General features: G+C 49.4%; 1 protein-coding gene across 6 annotated transcripts in view; it reads right to left on the bottom strand.

Moving 5' to 3' along the window:
* Positions 1-23,755, bottom strand: part of RGS10 (regulator of G protein signaling 10) — a 41,620-nt gene extending 17,865 nt beyond the window's left edge. For 2 of the 6 annotated variants that reach the window (XM_086378100.1, XM_086378101.1), the window contains exons 1-3: positions 22,918-23,261; positions 10,015-10,133; positions 8,759-8,845 (exon numbers count right to left, since the gene is read on the bottom strand). In XM_086378100.1, the coding sequence (XP_086234226.1) occupies positions 8,759-8,845; positions 10,015-10,133; positions 22,918-22,966 (255 nt within the window). In that variant the 5' untranslated portion in view covers positions 22,967-23,261. Of the gene's footprint in view, positions 1-8,758; positions 8,846-9,376; positions 10,134-10,541; positions 10,630-22,917; positions 23,262-23,541 lie in introns of those variants that run through there. The other 4 variants (XM_086378098.1, XM_086378097.1, XM_086378099.1 and 1 more) reach the window with 4 other exon arrangements.
* Between the last annotated feature and the right edge of the window lie 2,628 nt (positions 23,756-26,383).

Consider the following 26,383-nt stretch of genomic DNA (forward strand, 5'->3'; position numbering starts at 1 on the left):
AGTAGCTCACCCTACAGAGGAAGCCAGACAATAAAAGCCTCAGAAATGGAGCTACGGAGCTATGATTTGCACAGGAAGTCAGGGGCTTCTCAGGGTCTATGTGGAAAACTCCATTCTCTCTAGATAGCCCACCTGGGGTCCTGCATGCTGCAGGACTTGGCCTAGGAAACCCCAGGCTCTGAAAACCCTTTGGGCTCATAGAAACCACCGGAAGGCTTCAACACTTGATGCTGAAAGGAGGACAAAAGCAATCCTTTCACTTATTTTGGTTCTGGGGACTAGCAGACAAAAGATCCCATGAAAAGGAGGTCTGACCCATCTCCCATCCCCCAGAAGGAAAACCTTGGCTAGAAGTGCGGGAAGACCACCCAGGTGGGAGCCTTAAGGTAACATGGCTGTTGGGGGGACAGGCCAGGAGGCCATCGAGGAGACCCAGGGGGCCTCTGCATCGGGGCCACACACCCCTCCAAGACCCACTCATTTCAGGAAGCTCTGAGCCTCCCTCCCACCACCCCCATTCTGTCAGAAAGGAACGTTTTTGGAAAACCACTTCCTGTTTCAACGATAATTCATAAAAGCAGACTTTTAACCAGTCAGATTAGCAAACTCCATGTAGGGCCCTAGAAGAAGAAATGGCTTTAGGCCTCCCCTCCCCCTTAAATATTCACTCACACACACACACACACACACACACATTTTCCAGATGGATCCAGGCTGTCTTGGGTGGTTCTGAAAAGAAGAAGTGTACTGAGTAGCTTGAGGCTTAGAGGTGGGGGTGGAGGGAGAGCAGGAAGCAGGTTTGTGGGGGACGCCTGTAGGTATACAGGCCTCGGGCCTCTCAGCCCCACCGTGTGTCTGCAACTACCCCGAGCATCTGTCGAAGAGTGCAGGGTCCCTGAGGTGCCTGGACGTGGGCCACCCTCATCTCTGGCTGATGGCTCAGGGTGACAGCTTCATGGGCAAAGCTTATCTGGCTGGGGTAGGAAGCGTGACTGAGAAGGGAAACCCTGAGACTGCTGACCACAAGTTGGTCACAGGAAGGCCTGGTGTCCACGCCAAGGACGCATAACAAAAAAGAAGAAGCGGGTCTCTCGAGTTATTTGGGGATATTTTCCAGAGCGTGGTTAACCCTATTCTAGTTCCTGTCGGGACAGGGTGAGACCATCCCCCACTGGTGGGGGCCCCCGGGGTCTAGGACCCAGGGTATGATGTGGAAGGATGGCTGGCCACTCTCTTCCAGTCATTCCAGCCTCCACCAGAGCATCTGCACCGCCATGGACAGCAGCCACGCCTGACTCCCAATCCTGCCCCAGAAGGTGCTGGAAAAGGATCACCCCTGGGTGCAGGTGATGACTCCAGGTATCAACCTGAAGACCCCCATTAGAAGCCATGTGTAGCCAGGTCTGCCTCCCAGACACGGTCCCTAGCCCCTCTGCCCAGGGCCTTCCTCCCAGCCCGGCAGCGCATCAGCCAAGAGCAACGTGAGCACTCAAATGCCGCTCCCAGCAAGTGCACTTTTAGGAGAAGCAAACTCACTTGAGTATCATCAGCCCCAGAAAGAGAAATCGACCCAGAACAAAGGCAAAGGCATTCGCAGACCATAGTGCAGATGAGCACTGCTCTGGACGTTCTGGCTTCTCTCCCTCATTAGTAAGTGTGCTTTAACTTTATCCACTGGGAGAAATAAAAGCTTTTACTCCACATGCCCCTGTAGTTAATGACTTCTCACTGAAACATCTCAAAAGAAAGCGCAAGTGCACTTTCTGTCTCCACTTTCTCCCTTCCACCTGCTCCCCCATCCCTGGCTCCTGCCCTCCCACTGGCTCACTGACATCCTTCTTCGCTCTCCAGGGCCGCTCTCCAGGCCCCCACCCTGCTCACCCCCATTGCCCTCTCGGGATTCTCCAACACCTCGCTGCTTCTGTCTCCTTTGCCAGCTCCCGTCCCTCTGTCCCCCCCACCCCTGCAAATTCTGGGGTTTCCTAAGCTTGGCCCTAGTCTGACCACTTTCCTAACCACATGGTCTTCCAAGATTCCAGCCCATTCCTCTGCCCCAAGCAACTTACCATGCAGATAACTGGTGTCTAGAATTGTGGGCTTAGATATCCCACAGACATCTCACACCTAAAACCAAGGAAAGGAATGGTCCCCTTCTGGCCTGGGGGGGTCTCCCTGTATCCACTGCAGGAACCTGGGGGTGGTGATCCCCTAACACCCCACTCATCTCTGCACCCTGCCTGTCACTGCGTCCTGCTCACCTGGCCTCCGTCAGCCCCTCCCCTGATGTTCCCATCACTCTGCCAGAGACGGACAATGGGACAGGACAATAAGAAAAGGCAAAGATCGAGCCACGCACTACCTGTGTTACTATCAGCTTCAGACAGAGACTGAGGCAAGGAAAAGGTCAAGTGAACGATTCAAGATAACTTCTGAGAAGGGGCTCAGGAAAGAAGGCAGCTGGAGGAACAGTGAACGACACGGCAGACAGCAGCAGGAGGAAACCTAGGCCCTGCAAGTTTGTGGGGGTGCAAAGTAGCATCCTTACATGGCAGGGACTCAAGGGCATCTGGGAACCCAGGCGGGAGGGATGAAGAGGGCAGCAGGAAGAAGCCGTGAGACCCCCAGGTTCTGACCCACAGCGCTGAGCAGTCATCTCCTCCCTCCCCACCCACCTACCACCCCCACCCCCCAGCCTGGAGTTTTCTTCTCTTGAAGACAGAGAAAGGCAGGAGGGAAAGGAAGAGATGCAAAACTGAATACAAGGGTTAACTGAAAATCCGCATACGGACACGCAGCAAATTTCTCCCAACCCAGCTCAATGGAAATATGTTCAGTTTATAAGCCTATCAGGCTTGCCACCACCAGGATGAGAGGGCCCCGGTCTATAGAAAACAGAAGCGGAAAAAATTCCATAGAAAGATTTAAAGATAAAGTTGAAATCTCCAAGAGAAAATGTAGGAACTGAAAGGTACAAAGATGAAAAGCTCAGAGGGAAAGACGAGGCAACTAAAGACTCAGTCCAGAGGAGGAGGGCCATCATTGGGAGAGAAACCAGAGAGAACGGAAGGAAAGAAGTTTCAAAAAAAATAATGATAATAAAAATACGAGAACATTTCCCAGAACTACAAATTTCCAGATGAAAAGGCTCCAGAAAATGTCCCATACAATGAATGCACCTCGCCCTGCTCCCAAGCCTCTGACTGTACAGCTTTAGAATACTGGTGATGAAAAGAGGGCCTTAAGTCATTCTGGAGAGAAAAAGCAAAGAAAACAAAACAGCTTACATGTAACACACGGATTCGTAACAAAAAATGGAAGATAATGGGACAATGGCTTCCAAGTTCTGAATGAGTTTTAACCTGGAATTCAACTTTATGCCCTGTCGGATTACCCTTGAAGCGGGACAATAGGAAAACAATTAACATTTTCACTCAATAAGATCTTTAAAGGTCTACCTGCTGTGTGCCCTTTCTCAAGAAGTTATGACTGGTCTTGCTCCATGAAGATGAGGAAGTGACTCAGGACAAGCGAGGGCCTGGGTCCAGATGGCAGGAGAGGGGCAAAGGGAGTGGCCAGTGGCAGCGAAGAAAGACCTGGGGACATCTGGGTGGGAGCTGTGGTCTGAGGGCCCCAGGAAGGGCCCCCAGGGGAACCCGGACTACAGAGATGACGAGATGCCTGGGTCACATCATAACAAGAAGCATTTCACAGGCTACTAGAAAGTATAAAAAGAAGAAAAGCAAAAAATAGTCCAGGGACTTCCCTGGTGGTCCAGTGGTTAAAAATCCACCTGGCAATACAGGGAACACAGGTTCGATCCCTGGTCCCGGAAGATCCCACATGCCTCGGGGAAGCTGAGTCCGTGCTCCACATCAGCTGTACCCACGCTCAAGAGAGTAGCCCCACTCGCTGTGACCGGAGAAAGCCTACAAGTAGCAAGGAAGACCCAGTGCAGCCATAAATGATAAATAAATACATTTTAAAAAATGATCCAAGAAGGAAAAAAAAAAAATGTAATCGTAGCATCTTCTTTGGCTTAGTAGCAAACAATACACAATAAAGTTTTAATAATGAAAATGCCGTAGACAGGGCTATAAAGTAAGTAGAAACTCATAGTAATGGTGAAAAGACATGAGGAGAAGATATTGGAGAATGATGAAGTGAGCCAGGACGGGGTGGAGATGTAGGCCAGGCCCGCACCGGGCCCCAGACCACACTATGAGCTGCTGAGCTCCTATCCGCTCCTGCCTGGACCCAGCCAAGTCCTTGTCAAAGATCAGAAAGACACAGCCCAAAACCAGAGAGAGAGGGAAATCTGGAGGCTCCTGAGGGCTGACGGGAATGAGACCTTCATACTCCATTCACTTGTGAAGTGAATGAGCTTCACATAAGGAGCACTTTTGGATCTTTAAACAATATATATATATATATATTTAATAAAGAAGACGATGTGTTAGTCTTTTTAGGAAGACCTTTATGGTTACTTTAAATAAGAACACCAAACACTAAAATCCTGGATCAAGTTTTAGTGTTAAATATAATAAAATTAATAAACATGAAGATCCCCTGGAGAAGGAAATGGCAACCCACTCCAGTACTCTTGCCTAGAAAATTCCATGGACAGAGGAACCTGGTGGGCTACAGTCCATGGGGTCGCAAAGAGTCGGAGAAGACTGAGCGACTTCACTCTTCTTTTATAGACCCCTCCCTCTGGTTAACTCTAAACCACTATAAAAAGGCAAGGTACTGTTTGTTACATTTAAATACCAGTGCAAGTTGCTCTCAGAGCTTTGATTATTAGAAATCTTGCACCACCCCACCACTTCCCCACCCCCACTCAGTTTGGTTTTTACAAATCTGTAGGAGCTGCTGTATCCATTTCAATCACTGTCACATAGTAAATAGGCCCTTTATACATGTGCTGATGAATGAATGAGTAAAAATGAATGAATGAATGAGGGATAGCCAAAGAACAAACACCTTCTTGGAGCTTTTTCAGATAGGTAGATGTATCTCCCATGCTAACTCACGGGGAAGAGGCCCTTTATAGAAAAATGTCAAACCATAAAGAAATTGCCAAGGGAGAGAACAGCTCTGAAAGCTGTCTGCAGAATAGGAACACGTGGCAGTTACAACCCTCAGGAACCCCGAGACGGGAGGGGGTCAGGCATCACCTCCCAACTTCCTAAAGCCCCAGCACCCCCCACCATAAACAGAGCGCTGAGACCCTCCCAAACTAAAGGGTTGCTTTCCTGCCTGCCAAGGGGCAAAGCACAGACCAGGGAAGGCAGTGAAGGCACAGCATGGGTCCACTGTTTGGAGTTTCTGAGAAGTCAAACCCCAGAAGAACAGAGAGCACGCCCCTCTCTCAAGTCTACCCCTAAAACTGTGACTGCTGCTCAAGGTGAGCAGGGAGGCCAGGATCCTGCCCATCGTGGGTCCTCAGGGGTCAGCTGACCTGAGTGGAGATCAGGGAGGACCCAGTGAGCCAGGGACCATCCTAGGCTTGGGATAGGAGACAAACAAAGCTCGCCAACCTTAGAGAGCTCTCATGATAAAGGGAAAGCCAAACTGCACAGGAGATAAATAAATACAAAGTACCAGGTAAGTTGGTAAGAGCTTATGGAGCCATCTGACTGGATCATGATAGTAAAAGAACGAAAACAACACCCAGCACAGGTCCAATTTAAACCAGGCAAAGGTGAGACCAGCCTCCATCTTAGAACGGCCTTAGTTCACGGTAGAGACAGACAGTCAACAAACTCCCTGCCGGCTCAGACGTGACGAGTCCGATTGTGAAATGCAGTTGGGCTGACTTCTCCCTGGGCCATGTCCTCCTCTGCATCTTAAAATTAGTGAAGCAGAACTTAGTTCTGGTTTTACTTCCCTGCGGCCGGACCCGCAAGACAGTCTGGAGAGAGAGCCGGGCTGCATTCCCGGCTCTGCACTGAGCCTGGGGGGCCGTGGGCGAGCCACAGCCTAACCTCTCAGACCGCAGCCCCGGTGTCTGGGAAGGAGGGGGAACGGTCAGGATGCTGAGTGTGATGACCGGGAAGGAGGTGTGGACCCCACGGGCTTCCCGGATGGGATGCACCGTCTGTCCCAGAGCCATCCACATCCGCAGGCAGCTGATGGGCAAAGCAGCATTCACTGCCCTGAAGCAACATCCAGACCTCAGGACAGAAACCCTGGGTGTCAGGGCTGGGGGTGCAGAGAGGGGCTGCTGGATTCTGGAGGCTCTGGCTGTAGGAGCTGGATGGGCCCGTGCACCCCCAGCCCATGGCTTTCCAGTCTTTACCTTGGTGCCCGGGTTCTCCGGCCGTGACCCCACCTCCCTCCCAGCACAACGTGCAAACAGGCACAGCAAAGCCAGCCCACCCCCAAACACGAGCCTCCTGCTGCCTGGTCTTCCTTCAGCTCTTCTCTCCAGGCCTTCCTCCCCACAGGCTGTGCCCTCTTCTGGGAACACTCCATCCACCCCCATCCCCAGACTCCACTGAGGTGTCAGCTGAAGAGTCACTTCCCCAGAGCCCTGCCCAACACCGACTGCCTGTGCTCCCACGGAACCTGCACTTCCCATTTCTGGGCTCGTCGCACTTGCAAAGGCTTGGTGAGCAGGCAGCTTCCGCTCTCGGGGTCTGTTCCCTAAAGAGGCTCGGCTGTCTTGTCCCCGCACGTTGCCCATGCTTTCTACAAGGCCTGGCCCTGAGCAGGTGCGCTGCGGAGGTCTGGCAAACTCAACTGAATGGAAGGGCTTGTCAGCGTCATGGGCAGGGACACCTGGGAGGCTCGGGAGGCAGGTTCAAGTCCCAGCTCAGCCATGCAGGGACCTCCGCTGCCTGGTTTGCAATATAGAGGAGCGGCTGGCTGACTGGTCAGCCCCTCGCACCTCCAACATACAAACTGAGGCAGAAGAACGGCCATCTGTCCGCTTGACTCTGAGCGAGGGCTTTAGGGTGGGGCCAGATGAATCCATTGCTCAGGTCAGCATTTATCAACAGTGGCCCCTGGGCTCTGGGCTGGGTGCTGGCGACCAAGGAAAGCTATGGGTGAGACAACACCCAAGTGTTAGTCGTTCAGTCGTGTCTGACTCTTTGCCATCCCAGGACCGTAGCTCACCAGGCTCCTCCGTCCATGGGATTCTCCAGGCAACAATACTGGAATGGGTTGCCATTCCGTTCTCCAGGGGATCTTCCTGCCCCAGGGATGCAACCCAGGTTTCCTGCATTGCAGGCAGATTCTTTACCATCTGAGCCACCAGGGAAGCCCAAAGTGCTCAGGCAAAGTCATCCGGGGGGGGAAGCAACAAGGAAGCCAATGTCAAGGATCATGCCCAGGATAGCTTTCTGGGCTGACCTGGGAATTCCAGCTCCAGGAATCTCGGAATCCATCTATCCTTGCCCCTGCAGAAGGGAAGGCGTGGAACAAAGGCCACACCACTCCATCTTGGGGAAAGAGTGTCTGAGGCAGAAAAGCCTTTGAATAAACCAATGACAGATATTTTCTGCAAACACATAATGGCTTCTGGCTTCATGGATTCCAGCTTTTTGGAGCCAGAGGCTTAAAAACTGGCAGCCCACAAGCCACATCTGCCCATGGCTATGTTTTGTTTGGCAGGAAAGGTTTTACATTTTTTTTAAATTAGTTCCATCATTTATAAGATTGGGTGGTTTCACATAAGAAACCAAACATCCAGCTTCTCTGGAAAAACAGGCAGCGGTTGGACTGAAGATGGGAGAAGATGCCCTAAGAAGCAAGGTCCCTCAGGGTTCTGGGGCAAGTGAAGACCTAAGTGGGTAGAACCCAAGGCAGGGAAAGCTCAGACAGCCAGAGACCCCAAGGCATTTGCTGCCAAAGTCAGCTAAACAACCAGCCCCTGGAGGCAGGACAGGCCACCCCCTAATGCCCCAATCCCACCACTCCCTACAGCCTCACACCAAAAACCTTCTTCATGCACATTATTACCAGAAGATACCCTGGAGGAGAAAATGGCATCCCACTCCAGTATTCTTGCCTGGAAAATCCCATGGACAGAGGAGCCTGGTGGGCCATAGGTCCATAGGCTTGCAAAGAGTCAGACACAACTGAAGCCACTTAGCATGCATGCATGTAGGCATTTAGCCATGAGCCTCTTAGAAAGACACAAGCACGAGCCTTGTAAACACATCCAATCCACAAGCCTCCTTGCCCAGAATCTCCTCCACCTCCCCTGACACCCAACCTTCAGTGGCAGAAAATCCGGCTGACATTGGAATTAAAGACTACCTCCTGCAAAGAGCACATATTCACCCAGGAGAACAGTCAGAAGCTTTCTATGTGGGATGCCTGCCAACTACAAGATGTTTTGTAAAGATAGATTGAATAATTGACGGTCCATCTGATGCGCCTTGTGCTTTTATCACCACGTATCTGCTTTACGATGTCCGTACAAAATGCCAACGTGCCAAGCCCCGGAGGGAGCGTTCACATAAATTATTCATGAAAAATAAAATCATACTCGATGACAGACTCTCAGTGACTTAAATCGTTATTTTTACTTTAAATATCTGTCCATTTGAAAATAGATTCACACACTCTTTTAAAAATGGTTAATATTTGATCAACACAAGGTAAGCTATTCTGAATCTTAAGTCCTCCCCTAAATCCAATATGGTTCAGATTTCTGTTGGCAATTTCAAAATTTATTGGAAAGGCAATTGTAACTTTATAAAGAAAGAAAAAAGTTAGCAAGAACATGGTTACAGAATGAAAGAAGTACCTGCTTTTTATCTTGTGTTTTCTTAAAATCTTCACATGCTAGCCAAAATAAAACATTTTCTTCACTGAATTCCTTTTTTAAAAATTCCTATGGATGAAGAGAAGAAAAAAATATCAAACAGTATTCTACTTAAAAAACAAAGAAACAAATAACACATTTCCCGTCAAGAAGTGATAAGTCAAAATTCGACAAATGAGCACGTTCATTCACTCTGTAAAAGCTCCACCCCAAAACAGAGTTATGCTTAATATTAAAGCTAGAATTTCATATGCATTCGAACTTAATGGTTTTAACATTGTGAAGAAGTGTAAAAACGGAGCAGGAATCTACTCAACAGTTCTCAACTAACAATAAATTACCAAAAAGTAAATTAAAGTGGAAGATATATTAGCTCCTTCCAGACAGTGTTTAAACAAAGTACATTCCTCTAAAATCAGGCTCATTTTTTTTTAAACAAAAGAAAAGAAAACATATTAAGCATGTCTAAAAACGCCACAATGAAAACTATTTTAAGTTGGAGGTGCGCTTTCTTTCGGCAGATGTTGGGGGTCAGTGGCACAGCCAGCTATCCTAATGTGCATGGAAAAGTTTTCTCCCCAAGATCTAGATGGTGCTTACAAAGGCCTTGTGTCCCGGGATGGCTGCCACCCGCTCCCTGGAGTCTGCAAAGGGAATCAACAGCATGATGGCTTTTGATGGCCTGACCCAGGGCTAAAGACAGAAGTCAGTGGGACTCAGGCAGATACAGGCATTCTTGAAATTTACAAGTTCTTCTGACACCTGGGGTTTCTGGAGGCCATTTTAGGTAGTCCTGACATTTCCCCACCCGCCTGTCCTCCTTTGAGTTCAGCTTCACTTTACCAGCTGTTGTCCAGCTCTTTCACTCTATGAGCAGTGTATCCTGAGAAGCCCCAACACACAAGAGAACAAACCTTCATGTCAGGGAGACCCTGACCACCCCCTCCTAGGTGTCACGGAGCTGGAAATTCTTTGCAGATTCTGCCAATGGGCACAGTACCTCTTCCCCATCCCCCACCCCTCCCAGTTATATAAAAACCAGACACAGTCAGTGCAAGCCCCTCAGTGCTGGTCCATGAGCACCCGGGAAAGCATTCCCATGTTGGTCATGACAGGTGAGAAGTTCTTTCTCTCAAGTTGGGATGGACAGTATAAAAAACTGGCCTGTGTTTCCCCTACAGGCTTCTAAACTTCTTTGTGTGGTGTGTCATTTCCGGTCAACAAGGAAAAAGGCACACCCTAAATCTTTTCACGCCTTCTGGGTCTTCAAGCAGATTCTCCAGGGAAGAGGCCCATTTGGCTGTGCTCTTGGGGGTCTGGTGGCTGCTGCTGGAGCTCCCATCACTGTCGTGGATGTCTGCAAAGCAAAGTTCAGAGACTGTGTATGTGATCCAAAGATACTGTCATCTTATAAGGAGCATTATTTTCATCATCATCACCACCACTGTGACTAAGACACAGTATCAGGTTATACACCAGAATCTACTCTCTGGGCTAACACAGGGAATTCATTCATTCATTCATTCTTGACAACAACCTTATGAAGTGGGTGCTACCATTCCATTTTACAGATGCAGAAAACTGAGGCTCAGAGTCAAGAAGGGACTTGTCACTTTCCAACACTCCCCATACATCCTTCCGCCACCCACATATCCACTGGCCGACCCACAGGCAGCCTTCAGATCTCCCTCAAGCCCTCCTTCCAGGGACCTTGAATCAACGGCAACTCGTCCCCATTGCTTTCTGTGCGCAGTCTTGTAATTACCCTGCTGTGTTGTGACTGTTTGCACAGTCGGCTCTCACTAGTCTGAAAGCTCCTCTGTGTCTTGATCTTGTATCTCAGGAGGGAGCTCATTGCCTGGCACATAAAAAAAGTACCAGAGTTGGGACTAAGGTGGGGAAAGGGAGACAATGGACACAGGTGCAAATTTTAAGGGGATGCCACAAAACTCAGGCATCAGATAAAAGAGATTTTCATGCAAAAATATATTGAAAAAACAAAATTAATGCAAAAAATTCCATAATGAACAAATACTAAAGACAGAGTCGTTATAACTGACTTTTCCTGTGCCTCTCAGTCTCCAGTATGGCTCGGTGTCACCCTGGCACAATGGATAAAGACTAAATGAGTTAATGACTGCACGTGCCCAGCTCATGCACTCTCTTACTGTTGCCTCCAAAAAGAGCCTCTTGATTAAAGGAAAGGGGACTGGCACCTCCAATTAACACACTCCGGCTACTTGCCTGAAGGAGGAAGCAATAGCACAAACACATCTCATCTCACTTGGCCCCTCCCTGGAGTCAAGGGAAAAACCATGGAATGTCGCTTCGGATGGGTCCAGGTTCCAAAGCCATTTTGGCCAATTTGAACTACGTGCCTGGATGAGCCCCTCACTTGTGTCCAACTCTTTGCGACCCCAAGGACTGGAGCTGGCCAGGTTCCTCTGTCCATGGGATTGACTCAGCAAGAAAACTGGAGTAGGTTGCCATTTCCTCCTCCAGGGGATCTTCCCAACTCAGGGATCGAACCTGCATCTCCTGCATTGCAGGCAGATTCTTTGCCACTGAGCCACCAGGGAAGCCCTTGAACTATTAATATGTGAACATGGGCAAAGCTCTCTGCAAGATGAAGATAATCTCCACATCCCTCGGGGTTATCGTAAGGCTTAAAGAAGGAAACTCATTAGGTAACTAGATGCTCACAGTGGACCCTCAAGAAATACTAGTTCTTCTCTCTGCTTCCTTAAAAGTATGATCTGTCAAGTGAATATTTTTATAACTAACACTTCTTTTTTCATTGCTTTTTTTTCAAAGTATAGTTATGTCTCTCTAAAGAAAAGTTTGAAGCTGGGAGGAAACAAACTTTAAATCAGGGCTCCCCAGCCTCCGGGACCTAATGCCTGGTGATCTGAGGTGGAGCTGATGTAATAAAAATAGAGTGCATCATAACTGTAATGCGCTTGAATCATCCGGAAACCATCCCCTCACCACTCCGGTCCATGGAAAAATTGTCTTCCACAAAACCGGTCCCTGGTGCCAAAAAGGTTGGGGATTGCTGCAAGGAATCGGCAAAACAAATCATTTTAAAATAAGGATAAATCTTAAAAGTCTTACGAATATTAATTGCTGCAGGTAGCTAGGGGGCCATATGGTTTCAAATGCTTTTAGAGGAAAGTTGCACCCAGAATACAGTGAACTTTGAAGTACCTCCGCTTCCATGATCTCTCATGCATTACTGGGGGTCAACACAGGTTCATGTCTGTGAACAGCAGAGATTGCGTTCTCCCAGCATCTTGCCACTAGGCTAAATAAACCGGAAGCAGTACACTTTGGTGACGGAGTAAGAGAATTGTTTGGGACAAAGCCACTCCTTTGAGAGGCAAACTGACTCAAACATCACAAATGGACCTGATGCTTCTCTGAAGTGAATCTCCAGTTCGTGGATATTAAATTAGTTCTCTGCTGTCTTTGCAAATGCTAAAATGGCAAGCTTCTGAACACTGTGTTTCTTCCCAATGAAGTATAAATCAAATTAAAAGATCATTATCATAAGGAATTCTGCAGCAGGGTTCATTCTGCCAAGCATTTCACAAATTTACTCTCTGTTCTCTGCCCGAAGAATACAGTTTGATGGTTTTCTCCACTTCCCCAGCAGGTTTTCTCTTAAGTAAATAAATTAGAGACACAATTTGCTGTTCCAGGAATAAACGTAGGCAGCCAGAACTTTCTCTCGCCATGGCAGAACAACTCCTTTGTCTATAAGGTTTCAACCTTGGCCTGTGGTGATTCCAAAACTCTATGACATTCTTTTCAATAATACATGAAACCACATTTGGGCTTTCACAGTTTCACAGTCTTGCAAGTAAATATGGTTGGTGGATTCCCGTTTAGCCAACGGAGTGCTCTGGTTAACTAGAGCTTCTGGTTAACTGAGAGACAAGGTAGCTGTATTATGAGACACCGTGAGCCAATCGCTTCCTCCCTCCCCTGTTTCATTTCATACTCTGCTCACTTTACACATTAGGTTTCTGGGTCAGCTTTCTGTGCCACTTGACAAAAAGTTTTACAGCTCAAAACCCACTCATCTGATCTAGTCTCCTAATTTAATAGGCTGAGACATAAAGGTCCAGAGGGGAAGGTGACCCAGCTAAGGAACTGCTGGATGGAACCAGTATTGGGACTTAAATGTACAGGCAATTGTCCCCACCAGGACCACCTCCTTGGAACCCCAGGGTTCCTCAGAATACAGGAGTTTGCAAATGGGTGACCCTTCCTTTCAGTTCCCTCCTGGACTACCAGTTCCCTTCCATCGACATTGTGAAATACATCTATGGCCGACACTGTTACAAAAGGCATAGAATTCTTAGGGCTAGCTCAGAAAGCACACCGAGATACGGTAAGTACCCCCATAACCATGGTTACTGCCTTCTGGCTTTCATGCCCTGGATAAAGAAAAATTCCTTCTTGCTTTTTTGCTCACCTTCTGCCCTAACAGTCCTTACTATAAGAATCTTCTACTCACACTCTACCGTCATGTGTTTTCACTTCTCCAGAAATATTGGTTCAAATTTTGCAAAGACTTCCCGATTGTCTTTCAATTTTGATTAAGGCCTCTGCCTCAAAAAAAAAAAAAATCCTTCTTGATTGTATCAATATACATAGATAGCTCTAGTTAGAGCTACATTTGCAAACTCCGTTCACTTAATGGTGTCTCTCTTTTCCAAGTCATTATCCCCAGCTTCCAATGAGCCTGGCAGAGGTCCACTCCCTTTGGCACTGCCCTAGAGACTGCCTCATCACCTGAGGCATTTCCGTTCCTCGGGAGCCTCTGTACAAGGAGATTCCACTATTTTCCAATGCATACAAGTAAGGACTTCCTAAGACAACTTGGTTCACTGTAAATGTTACAACCATCCAGTGATGTCCAGGAGAAAGAAATAACCTTTCTTCATAGCAATCAGATATACTTCTGAGCTTAAGAATAAAGCAAAACCCAGCGGTAAAGAATTCACCTGGAATGCAGGAGATGTGGCCGGAGCAGAGGGTTCAATCCCCCTTGGGAAGATCCCCTAGAGGAGGACATGGAAACCCACTCCAGTATTCTTGCCTGGAGAATCCCAGGGACAGAGGAGCCTGGTGGACTGCGGTCCATAGGGCAGCCCAGAGCCAGACACGACTGAGCAATTATAACAAGGGTGCCCAGCTTCCCAGTTCCTTCCCAGTCCCTAGCACTTGGAAACACAAGGATCCAACACTCTTCTTTCCTTTTTCATTGACAAAAGTGTCCATTTTAGATGGATGACACAAGAAGGTAGGTTTGGAAAGGACAGGGAGAGGGACTTCCCTGGCGGTCCAGTGCTCCCACTGGAGGAGGCATGCGTTCGATCACTGGTCTGAGAACTAAGATGCCACAGGGCACAGTCAAAAAAAAAAAAAAAAGCACAGGAGGAAAAAAGTTAAACCTATCTATCTAGCAGCTTTAGGACCACTCAAGTTAGTAAAGAACTGCTGGTGATAACATTTGTTTGTTTCAATTTTGTTCAGCTCTGCACACTTGCTGTCATTTAGATCAGCTGCAAAGCATTTTTGCAATGAAAAAAATAGGTTTTTTACCTCCTGGGCTCTTCAAAGTATTTTAGCTTTTCAGATTCTTGCAGGCACAATACTTACTTTTCAAGAAATTCATCTTCAGATGAGTTTATCATGGGTTAGTAGTAACCATCAGAGAAGGCAATGGCACCCCACTCCAGTACTCTTGCCTGGAAAATCCCATGGACGGAGGAGCCTGGTAGGCTGCAGTCCATGGGGTTGCTAGGAGTCGGACAAGACTGAGCGACTTCACTTTCACTTTTCACTTTCATGCATTGGAGAAGGAAATGGCAACCCACTCCAGTGTTCTTGCCTGGAGAATCCCAGGGATAGGGGAGCCTGGTGGGCTGCTGTCTCTGGGGTCGCACAGAGTAGGACATGACTGAAGCGACTTAGCAGCAGCAGTAGTAACCATTACACTTAAAAATTATTCACAGCATGCTGGGCACTAGCTATTCTGAGCTTTTTCCATAGGTTAAACCATCTTGTTCTCACAATGACCCTCTGATTATTCCCACATCACAGATGAGGAAACTGAGGCACACTAACTGCAAGGGTCACCCAGCTTTGAAAATGGGGACTCATGGTCCAAGCCCAGGGAGCCTTGGCTCCAAAGCACAACACACCATTTGCCACTGGCTCAACTGCCATCTTTATTTTTGATATCTGCTGATCTTCACCCTCACAGAGGCCAGAACATGCCAGCCTTGAAAAGAATGGTAACAATTATGTGGGAGAAGACAGTGAAACTAAGAGTCTAACTCCTCGCAGACAAAATCCCACACACGACTGGGCCAGAATCATCCAGCACGTAAATACAATGGGCATATGCTTCATTTCCGTTGGCGCTGTTCAGTGCAGTCTCTGACTTCAGTAAAAGCTAATATTGCAAAGCCAGTGCAGCACCCAGGTGCAGAGGCCTGAGGCTGGTTGCCTGTAGCATATTCTGGGATGCATTATTTATAGATGCTATGATGTCATATCTACCAGAGACCTTCTCCAGACATTAATTCCTTGGAAATCCACATTCAAAAGGCATCTCTAACATTCACCACAACCGAGTGCTTACAGTATAAATTCTTGCTATTAGTCTACAGGAAAGTCTGAGTAATGATCCTGAGACAATTTCCCCAAGCCAAAGATTTTAGTAAAATCTCAATATCCAGCTTCCTCAACAGCAGAGTCAACTTACATCCTTAAAGGGTTTGTCAAAGGCACCCCCTCCCCACCAAATGCACAGCTTATTTTTAAAAAATAAACATTCAAGCCTAGGAAAAGGCAAAAACATTAGCTCTAAATTCTAAAGTGGTTGGTAATACACACACAAACACACACACTAGACTCCTTTAAAATACGCAGGGAAAATACACACCCCACAGAATTTATTCAAATCCTTGTATCACCTACATCACGCCAAACATTACATTTTTTTTAAAGTCATCCCAACTTAGAAGCGGAGAATCTGTTTTTAAAATTGGTGATCCATGGAAGGCTCCAGAGAAACTGGGTCATGGAAATCCTCTATCTAAATATTCCTTAAGTGTTTGTCGGCTCCAGTATCTAGCTTCTGAGAATAACGACCCTCAGGCATGCAATTCCCTTGGTGGGGAGGATTGCATGAACTGCCATTAGCAGAAAATAAAAATAAAAACGTTTTGAAATAATCGTACTAATAGAAAGCATCAAAGACCAGAGCAGGCCCACAGGCTGGAGAGGTCAGCTCAGAAAAGGCCTCATTGGCATTTTCCCACGAGTTCTGAAGCCTCAAAAAAAAAGTCAAGTGCTCGACGACCCCCAAAAAGGCCCCCTGTGTACCTGTGACTGCACCACACACACCCCGACCCTACTTTGCCTGCCAGCACCCAGCGATGGCTAAGTGGAGGGCATATCAGCTCCAGGGATGGGAACCCTCCTTACGTGCCATGCCCTGGGGACGTCCACGCAGCCCCACACTCCGCCGTCTTCTCAGAGACACGTTGTACAAGACGAGCAGGGGCTACGGGGCTCCTGAGCACCCTCGGGGCCGGAGGAAAAACAAGCCTCAACATCCTCTTTTGAGTGGACTAAACAACAGATGGCCACTGGTTTCCAGTTTCTACCAGAGGGAAGGAAATAAGAACGCCAGACTGTTATTCGTAGCCTCTTAGAGTCCTCACTTTCTAGGCAAAAGCCCAGAAAAAATAAAAACTCCCCAAGAGCCCAGTTCTGGAGGTGAAAGTAAAGACCCTGACAGTGTTTTTTCTCACTTTCCAGAAGCCCCTGTGCTTCCTCTGGAACCCGTTATTGTTCAGTCGCTAAGTCATGTCCGACTCTCTGCGACCCCCTGGACTGCAGCACGCCAGACTTCCCTGTCCTTCACTGTCTCCCGGAGTTGGCTCAAACTCACGTCCATTGAGTCGGTGATGCCATCCAACCATCTCATTCTCTGTCGCCCCCTTCTCCTCCTGCTCTCAATCTTTCCCAGCATCAGGGGACTAGACATTTATGCAGAAATGTGCCCTCGCTCTCCCCTGGCCCCAGGTGGTGGTTTAGCCCCTAAATTGCGTCCAACTCTTGTGACCACATACTGTAGCCCTCCAGGCTGCTCTGTCCCTGGGATTCTCCAGGCAAGAATACTGGAGTGGGCTGCCATTTCCTTCTCCAGAGGATCTTCCTGACTCACAGATCAAACTCTGGTCTCCTGCATTACAGGCAGATTCTTTACCGACTGAGCCACAGGGCAGGCCAACCCTCAACCCCGGCCCCTACATTTGGGCAAATAAGCAACTTTTTCCCTCCAGTGTCAGCAGGGTAGACTGTGTATTTCTTGAGAGTAACAGTTGTGTCTCCCTCAGGGTACACAGTGCTTGGCATTCATGTATAGATTTACAGTGATAACAGTTTTCTGATAGATTGTTGGGGTGTAGGGTAAGGCAGAAAGGAGGATGATGGTTGTACAAAGATCCGGCACGTACTGAACACCGATTACCTCCCGTCTCAACCCGACCACAACCCTTGGAGCCTGGGTCCATCACTGGCCCATTACAGATGAGGAAACCAAGGCAAGCAAAGGAGCAAGCCAGGAGCTAGATGAGCTAGGACTCAACCCTAGGCTGTCTGGCTGCAGAGGCTTCAAAGGGAAGGGCTGAGTAAGATGCAAGAAATAAAAGGCAGGCCCTTTTTCTCAGGGAACTTAAAATTGACAGAGAAGATGAGGCCAGGCATTCCCTGATGGCCACTGCCTGCCTTGCCACACACTGCATGAAATTTTCTTCACTGGTCCATGAAGGAATGAGAATGAGCAGGAGGAAATATTTACCAAAGTGAGCTGTGTTGACCAAGTAAGGGCAGTCTGGGGTTGTCTTTTTTAAGTAAATAAATGCATTTATTTACACGGTACAAAAGACAAGAGCTACAGTGGGACAGGTCTTCCTATCTTCCCTGTCCCTCAACAACCCAGAGCCTCTCACTAGAAGCAACAGCCTCTAGAAGATTCTTGTTATCAGGACAGTTCTTTACATGAGATTGTATCTTTCCTACTATTGGGGGTGTTGAAACATCCTTCATTTGTGGGATGATAAAGACATGTGGGATGATAAAACCAGTCCATCCTAAAGGAGATCAGTCCTGGGTGTTCCTTGGAAGGACTGATGCTGGAAGCTGAAACTCCAATATTTTGGCCACCTGATACAAAGAGTTGACTCATTTGAAAAGACCCTGATGTTGGGAAAGATTGAAGGCAGGAGGAGAAAGGGATGACAGAGGATGAGATGGTAGGATGGCATTATCGACTCAATGGACATTAGTTTGGGTGGACTCTGGGAGTCTCCCCCATCACTTCGGGTGATGGACAGGGAGGCCTGGCGTGCTGCGGTTCATGGGGTCACAGAGAGTCAGACATGACTGAGCGACTGAACTGAACTGCAAGACGGTTGATGATGGTGTTGCTGGCTTTTAATGTCCTGATTGGAGAGGGAGAGACAGAAAGAAGGAAGGAAGGATGTGAAGCAAGGCAACAGGGAGGCAGGGAAGGAAAAAGAGAAGCCAGGGCATCACACTCACTCTCAATATTAATACAGGTGAGCTAAGAGGACAAAATGGATACTGCATGAGGTCACGCCAGCAGCTCTGGGCTCGGGTCAGAGCTCTGAGTCCTTCTCAAATAGGCGGCTCCAGACTGTCCCTGTCCCTTGACGGTCTCTGCGCTGTTCAAGCAGAAACAAGATGGACAGGCTGTGTTTCTGGTGCTGAGAGAGAGGGAGGCAGGAGGTCTGGAAGAGTGGGTCTCCTGGAGTTCTGGGAGGACACAGGTCAGAGGCGGGGGGATGTCCAGCCACCCAGGAGCAGAGCTGGGGATGGGGGCACCGGGAGAGAAGGCAGGCCAGATGAGGGGTTCCCTGAGAGCACCCCAGACCAGGGGCAGCAGAACCGAACCACAGGCACTGGGCCCTCGAGAGCAGGGTACTTGCTCAGGAGGGAAACTGGTCCCCGGAAGCCTGCAAGGCACTGTTTTGCCCCAGTGAACGCCTCCTGACAGCTCTTATCGAGGAGCCGCTGCTGTCGCCCACGTGGGCCCCTCTGACCCCCACTGCCACCCCCGGGGTTGCTGCCCTGGAGAGCTATCTGGGGGAAGCAGATGAAATGGGTGGGAGTAAATTTAGTACAGTTTAAACAGCAAGTTCCCAGAGCCCAGCAGCAGGAGCCCAAGGGGGATTACTCAACCCCAGGGAGGGAAGTGACTCAGTTCACCCAGGAAACCCGAGGACATGGCCCAGCCCAGCACCTGCCTAGTTTCCACAATTTCTAACAGCGAGGGGAAAAAAAAACACATCGGTTCCAATACAAAGTCTGTGAAGACAAGTAAAGCACCCCGAGCGCCTGGCACCCACCAGCGTGCAAGCTGCTCGTGCCCGTGTTCAGAGTTGGCACTGAGGACTCAGCCAGTGTGGAACACGCATGTATAAACGATGCCCCTCTCCCAGCCCGTCCTCTCTGTCTCCTTCCTTCTCTCTGAGCCCACAGGCCAGCCCAGTGATGTTCTGCAGGGAAGATTTCCCCCAGCAGCCAACCCAGTCCTGCTGTTGGAGTGTTATAACAAAGACATTAAATTGTTATGTGAACTGTCATCTTTAAATAAAAACTTAAGCCCAGCAATAAATCTGCAGCTGGTCCCAGAGGTTTAATGGGATAATGTATAACAGGCTCGGGGCTGGGTGGGGAATTCCCCCGGTGGTTCAGTCCTGTTCTGGTCACACAGGGCGGTGGAAGGCTATGGCTTTGGCTTTTTTTTTTTTTCAAGTGAAGAGCATATCAGGTACCATCAACGTCACAAGTCATCGTGGGGGGCAGGGTGGGTGCAGGGAATCATCCAGGGTTCCTCACACTTCAGTAGCCTAAGAACCAACTGAGCACTTGTCAAAAATGCAGCCAACACTCCCTCCCACCTTGGGTGCTCAAGACAGAATCAGACAGGGGAGGGGTCTGGGTCATGGCCTGGAAAGCTGCATTTTATCAGACCACCCCCACCCCCTTGTGGTTCATGAACACACTTTGAGAAACCTCAGAAAGGAGAACATTCACACTTTGAATCACACTTCGAAACTTGGAATTAAGGGTTGGGAGTGCCAAACCTCAGTTTAAAGACATGGTCTCCAGTTAGATTTTGTGGAAAAACAGAAAAGGTTTGGAGTAAAAGGAGCTGGGAGGCAGGACTGCAGCCAGGTCTGAGTCAGGGTCCAGCAGGATGGATCGCGTTTTTGCGGGGCTAGATGCTTAGACAATTTGGACAGCCACTTTAGGAAAATAATTCAGAATCACCAAAAAAGAAAAAAAAAAAAAGTTCAGTCCACAGTCCCCTGGATCACTTGGCTGGCTTCCCAGTGCCTTTGCCTCAGGGCCCACATTCCCCCTTTCTCACTGCTGGGTGGTGATGACCAAACTTGCAGAGGCTCATTTGTCCTTTCCTACCCAGAGACAGACGTTAAACCTAAAAATCATAAAGAAATCAGGCTCCTGGAAGCCAGACATTTAACACCAATCCACGATTTGTACCTATTGATCTTTCTATCAGTGACCTAACCACATTTCATCAGCCTTAAAATGTGTTACTCTGAAAGAGGTACACTTCACTGGTATCCCTAAAACTGCCCCCAGTCTTTCTGGGGTACAATCTGCACATATGCAACAGCACCCTAAAACCATGTGTGACCCATAATTCATTTGTTCTATTTGGAAGACTTCACCCCAAAACCGACCTGTGCAGGGATGTTCAAAGCAGCTCTATTTATAATAGGAAAAAGGTGGAAAAGATAACAGCTAATCATTATCCTCAGTTATGCCAGGCACTGTACTGGAGACTTCATATATATATATATATATATATATAATATTATATATATGCTTTTCTATATTTAGTTCCACAACTCTATGAAACCCACTGTACAGATGGGAAAATGGACACATAAGTATGGACACCAGCTCTCCTAGAATTAAAAAAAAAAAAAAAACCACACGTGATTTTTAACATCTGCTGATTTCCATGGTGGAAATAGCCACTAAAATAGCCAATTTCAAGCTACCTATGGTTTAGCAACCAGGTCCCAAATTTCCCATTTAGCAATGGCTCTGAGGTCAAGTAACTTGCTCAAGGCAGCTGAAGGCTAGAGTCAGGGTAGGAACCAGGGGTGTAAGTAACTTTAGACTCCAGGCTCTGACCACCACTACTTTGGCCTGTGAACATCCAACAACAGGGAATGGCTAAATCGAATAGTTCAGACAGTAAAGAATCTGCTTGCAATGCAGGAGACCTGGGTTTGATCCCTGGGTCGGGAAGATCCCTTGGAGAAAAAAATGACTACCCAGTCCAGCATTCTTGCCTGGAGAATTCTATGGACAGAGAAGCCTGGTGGGCTACAGTCCATGGGGTCACAAAGAGTCAGACACAACTGAGTGACTATCACTTTCAAAGCAAACACCCAACAGGGAAATCCTTTGACTCACAGGCAACACAGAAAAGTTTACATGACCCCTAATACTAACACTAATATAAGCAATTTACAATAACTCTATGGAGTCCTACTTTGAGTTGTTCTCAATATTAGAGGGAATAATTTGCAAAATATGATGGATGGGAAAGCAGTTTCAATTCAGCGTTTAAGGAGGGGTATTTTATCGCCATTCTGCAGATCCTTGTCTGCACAGAGATAGTGCACCTAGTTGGAGAAGGAAATGGCAACCCACTCCAATATTCTTGCCTGGAGAATCCCGTGGACGGAGGAGCCTGGTGGGCTGCTGTCCATGGCGTCACACAGAGTTGGACACGATTGAAGCAACTTAGCATGCATGCATGCATTGGAGAAGGAAATGGCAACCCACTCCAGTATTCTTGCCTGGGGAATCCAGGGTGGGGGTGCCTGGTGGGCTGCCATCTCTGGGGTCTCACAGAGTGGGAAACGACTGAAGCGACTTAGCAGCAGCAGGAGTGTACCTCCTAGTGGAGGTGGGACTTGGACTCAGTCGATCTACTTTCAACTCATCCTCTTAACCACAGTGTCCCTCATAAAATAAGACACGAGGTGAAAAAAAGATAGGGGCCAACATGTACAGACCCTCTTGGTACCAGCAGAAGCGACTCTTGGAGTGGGAGGTGGCAGAAAAGCCTCTGAACCCCAGAGTCAGGCTGAGCTGGGTTTGAAAGATTCTCCATCACCTAAGTGTGACTTGGAGCAAGTTACCTATCAGCTGCCTGGTGGCGAGGGCTGAGGACAATGCCTATCTCAATGGGTTGTCCTAAGGGTGAAGAGAGAATTCACTAGGTCCCACCTGGAGCGCTAAAAGGGGCTGAGCTGCAAGAAACAAAAAGGGTGAGATGGTTGGAATCAAGGACATGGTTTCATCTTCACCACAAGCTCTTCGTCCTATCGAAACGCTCCCAACTGTGGTTGGTCCAGAGTGACAGGCTGGTCCAGAGCGACAGCCAAGCTGAATCCTTTGTAACGTCTGTTGTTTCCTGGCGCGAACTGCAGATGCGCCCTTCACCCGGTATTCACCATCCTTCTCCGCCCTACATTTCGGCTCCTCGGCGCAGAACCGAAGACGCCCTGCAACCCAGGCCCGGCCGCCCAGTTGGATGCCCCGGGTCCGGGCGTGCCTTCCGCGGGCTCCGCGCTGCGCACCAACGACCGCAGCGGAGGCGAAGACCTCCAGAACTCCGTTCTGCTTTCGGAATCTAGAGCCCATGCTACCTGCAAAGTTTGGAGGTGTTTTGGATCTCCTTTTTCTCCCAGACCATCACTAAGAAGAAAACGGCTGTTGTTCCTCCTTTCAGACAAACTTCCTCCCCAACGCGCGTCTCGGGACTCAGCGCTCCCGCCGAGACTGGGACCGCGGGGACGCTGGACAGAGCAGGGAGAAGTGGCGCGTCCTGCCCGGGGCATCGCTGAGCCGCACCCGACCCCGGGCAGGAGGGAAGGATGCCCGGGGAGGTGGGGGCAGGAAGCACCAGCCCGGGCGGCTCATCGCGGCCCCTGGGGGCGCCCCAATCCCCAGCCCGCGGAGCCCTGGAAACCGCTTACCTGACGGCGGCCGCTTCCTGCTCAGTCGACTCACGGCGCGGTTGAACATCGCCGCGAGCACCCCGGGGAGGAAGGAGGAGCAGCCGGGCTGCGCGGCTGCTGAGCCGGAGGAAGACGAGGAGGAGGAGGCCAGAGGAGGAGGAGGAGCTGGCTCAGCACCGCCCCGGAGCGCGCGGCCCCCACCCTGCCGCCCTCCTCCGGGCCAAGCGCCGCGTGGCGCGATCAGTGCGCCCTACCGGCCCGCCCCCGTGGGAGCCCCGTGGTCCCGCCCCGGGGTGCCTGGGTGGGCAGGGCGCACCCGGGTGACTCCCAAACGCCGGGAGTCCAAGAGCCCGGCCAAGAGCCCAAGAAGGCGCGCACTCGCTCGGAAGTGGCCCGCGCCGCCCGAGACTTAGGAGCCTTGCCCGGGCGGCTCGCGCGTCCCGGGGACCCCTCGCCGCCTGGCGGGGTTCTCCAGAGATGCCGTCCGAGCCCCGCCCAGCCCAGCCCTGCCCGGCTCCCAGCTCCAGCGCCCATCCTGGCCTCCCGCCTTTTCCCTGCAGCCCCGAGAAACGGGCGCGGATCCTCCAGCGCACTGCGCTTCGAGATTCCGCGCGCTTTTGCTGGGCGGCAGGTGAAGGTCACCTCCTGGTTCCGAGACCGGAAAGCTGAGATGTCGTGGTTCTGCAAAGCCCAGGTGCAGCCCACGGCCTTCGCCCTCTTGCCTCGGGTTCCAGGATCCCTGCGCTCCCCGGCCTGCCCGACACCGTGGGCATTGGGTCCTCCCACGGCCGCGAAAGCCAGCGGGGGCGTCGCCTGGCCCCGGGCCGCGATGTCCGCGGGCGGAGCAAGCCGAGCCCGCGCCGGTGGGCGCCCTCTCCCGGGCCGCGCTGCGCGGGCACTGAAATTTAGGCGCCTCCTGCCCTTGGTCTTGTGGCTCCAAGGGCCGGCCTCGGGCTAATTCCGTAGGGTAGGACCCCTTTCGGTTTCAGCGCTGAGCGATGCCTCTGCCCGGCACGCCGGCTGGCGGGAGACCCTAACTTTGGGCGCCACTCACGTGGTGCACCTGTCGGCAGGGCCTTGGCGATCAACCCTGGAAATCGGGCCACACTGAGTTCTGCTTCTGATTCCTCCTTTCCCGCCGCCTGTCACCTGCTCCGCGTGGCCAGCTCCACTCAAATCTATTATCTCATTTCTTATGCAAAACAGCCCAAGACGGAGTGTCATTAGCCCCACTTTCTTGAGGATCTGGTTTACGAGGAATTGTCTTTCTGGCAGTCCTATTTTCCTCCTGTGTATCTGGCTTTGTCTCTAAATTGGTCTTTATTTTTAGCAGTACTAATTGCTATTTTTCTCAACTGCTCCCCAGTCGTCTGTCCCCCCCTCCAACCATCCTTTCTCAAGATTTTCACTAGTTGGCACTTTCCTTTATATCTTCTGTTCTGAGCTTCCCATTCCGCTTATTTTTCCTCCCTCCCTCCACCCACCGTTTTGGTCCCAATTCCACCCCGTCTCTGGCCTTCTATGGCTGCTTCTCATTTCTGTCCCTCCCATCCCTTCCCCTCTCAAAGTATTTTGCTCAGAGTATTTCTAAGCACCCTGCCCCTCTACTGCTGGAGAGAAGCTTTTCTAGCTCGTGAAGGTTACAGGGGTTTTCAGCTGCAATTCTAGGAGACCACCATGACCAGGAACAGAGTGAGAACCATCTGAGAAGCTCGTTTTTTTGAAGCCTCTCCTGCTGTCAGCCTGCTCTGGGCCTCCTCTTTCCTCTTGGTTGTAACAGGATTGAATCGTGGTGCTTAAATATTCTGCTTAAATAGACAGCAGGTTCAGCCATTGTGAGAGCAGGACTTTTTAGTCTGCAGAGTCCAGCATCTAAATGATGCTGCATTATCATAGCAAGAACCAGGGAATTGTGCAGAACCTCCCCAAAACTTCCTCAGGAGAGATTACAAGTCATCCTAACACAGGAAATAGAGAGACTGGCAATGGGTGAAAGTTAGGCACAGCTCAATGTTATGCCAGTTTCCAAGTCCACCCTCGCTGTGTCCTGGAAAAAAAAAAAAAACCTGGTGTGGCCTAGGACGTCCATATTAAGCTGTTCTGAACTATAGACTGTGGCCAGGCCTTTTTGAAGTGAAGGGAAAATAGAACAGCTTCAACTCACTTTTACTGTCCCCATCAGATAGTGAGTACAGAAATAAAGACCCATGGGTCAACGGTCACAGTTTAAAATTTGTTTCGGGGCATGAAAAGACTGTCCTCATGAAATTGCTATAAATACTTGTCTCAAGTGTCTGAAGATCCAACAGCCAGTTTTCAATGTGTGCTGTGCAGAAGACCAAGTATAGAAGTATATAGCCTCATGGCTCCTAAGGCTTGCCAAAAGAAAATGCACACACACCCCTCCCACAGCATTCAAGTGCTGCCTGTGGCTTGCAGTACCTAAAGGTACTCTCCATCGGAATAGCGTCACTCACTCTCTCTAGCTCATCTCAAGCCTTTACAAACACTGGTAACCAGTCTAGGTGGAGAAGGCACTAGCGACCCGCTCCAGTACTCTTGCCTGGAAAATCCCACGGATGGAGTCTGGTAGGTTGCAGTCCATGGGGTTGCACAGTTGGACATGACTGAAGCGACTTAGCAGCAGCAGTAGCAGCAACCAGTCTAGGAAAGAAGAGGACAATCAGCTTGGCCCCTTCCTAGCCCTGTTGGACTCACCTTTTGTTGAACCACTTTCACTCTGACGAGGCAAGGAGCAGGGGACTAGGATGTCTCCTGGTAAAGCAGAATTTCAGAATTATCATTGACTTTAGAATTTGATATTTTTTTATTCGCAAAACCTTAAAAAAAAACTGGTAAGCTGTGAATACCTTTTAGTCTTTTATAATAAAATTTATTCCAGGTGGTGCCGTGGTAAAGACTCTGCCTGCCAACACAGGAGACACAGGAAACGTGGGTTCATCCCTGGGTTTGGAAGATCCCCTGGAGGAAGAAATGACAACCCACTCCAGTATTCTTGCTTGGAAAATTCCACAAGCAGAGGAGCCTGGCTGGGCTATAGTCTATGGGGTCACAGAGAGTCGGACATGACTGAGGGACTGAGCACACACAATAAAATGGGAAATAGCTTAGAGTCATAAAGATTATTCTCAGCCATTTGAAACAGGTGAGGTGTAGTAAAATAAGTAAATACCGAAGTGCCAAGCTTGGAATCAAGAGCCCTGGGTATCGATCTCGACCATACATCAGACCAACTGTGTGTCTTTTGGGGTTTTTTTGGCTGCACCTCGAAGTTTGCAGGATCTTAGTTCCCTTAGCAGGAATCAAACCTGTGTCCTTGGCAGTAGGTGCACAGAATCCTAATGACTGGACTGCCAGGGAATTCCCCAACTGTGTGTCTTTCAACACAGACTCCTAGGATTGGACAAGGAAAGGATGCCGCCTACATTCTAAGGGTGTGGTGTTCACAATAAACAGGAGTAAA

Source organism: Bos grunniens, chromosome 26, assembly GCF_055505025.1.
Source record: "Bos grunniens cultivar Pamir isolate PY7600 chromosome 26, Bosgru_T2T1.0, whole genome shotgun sequence".
Taxonomy (NCBI): domain Eukaryota; kingdom Metazoa; phylum Chordata; class Mammalia; order Artiodactyla; family Bovidae; genus Bos; species Bos grunniens.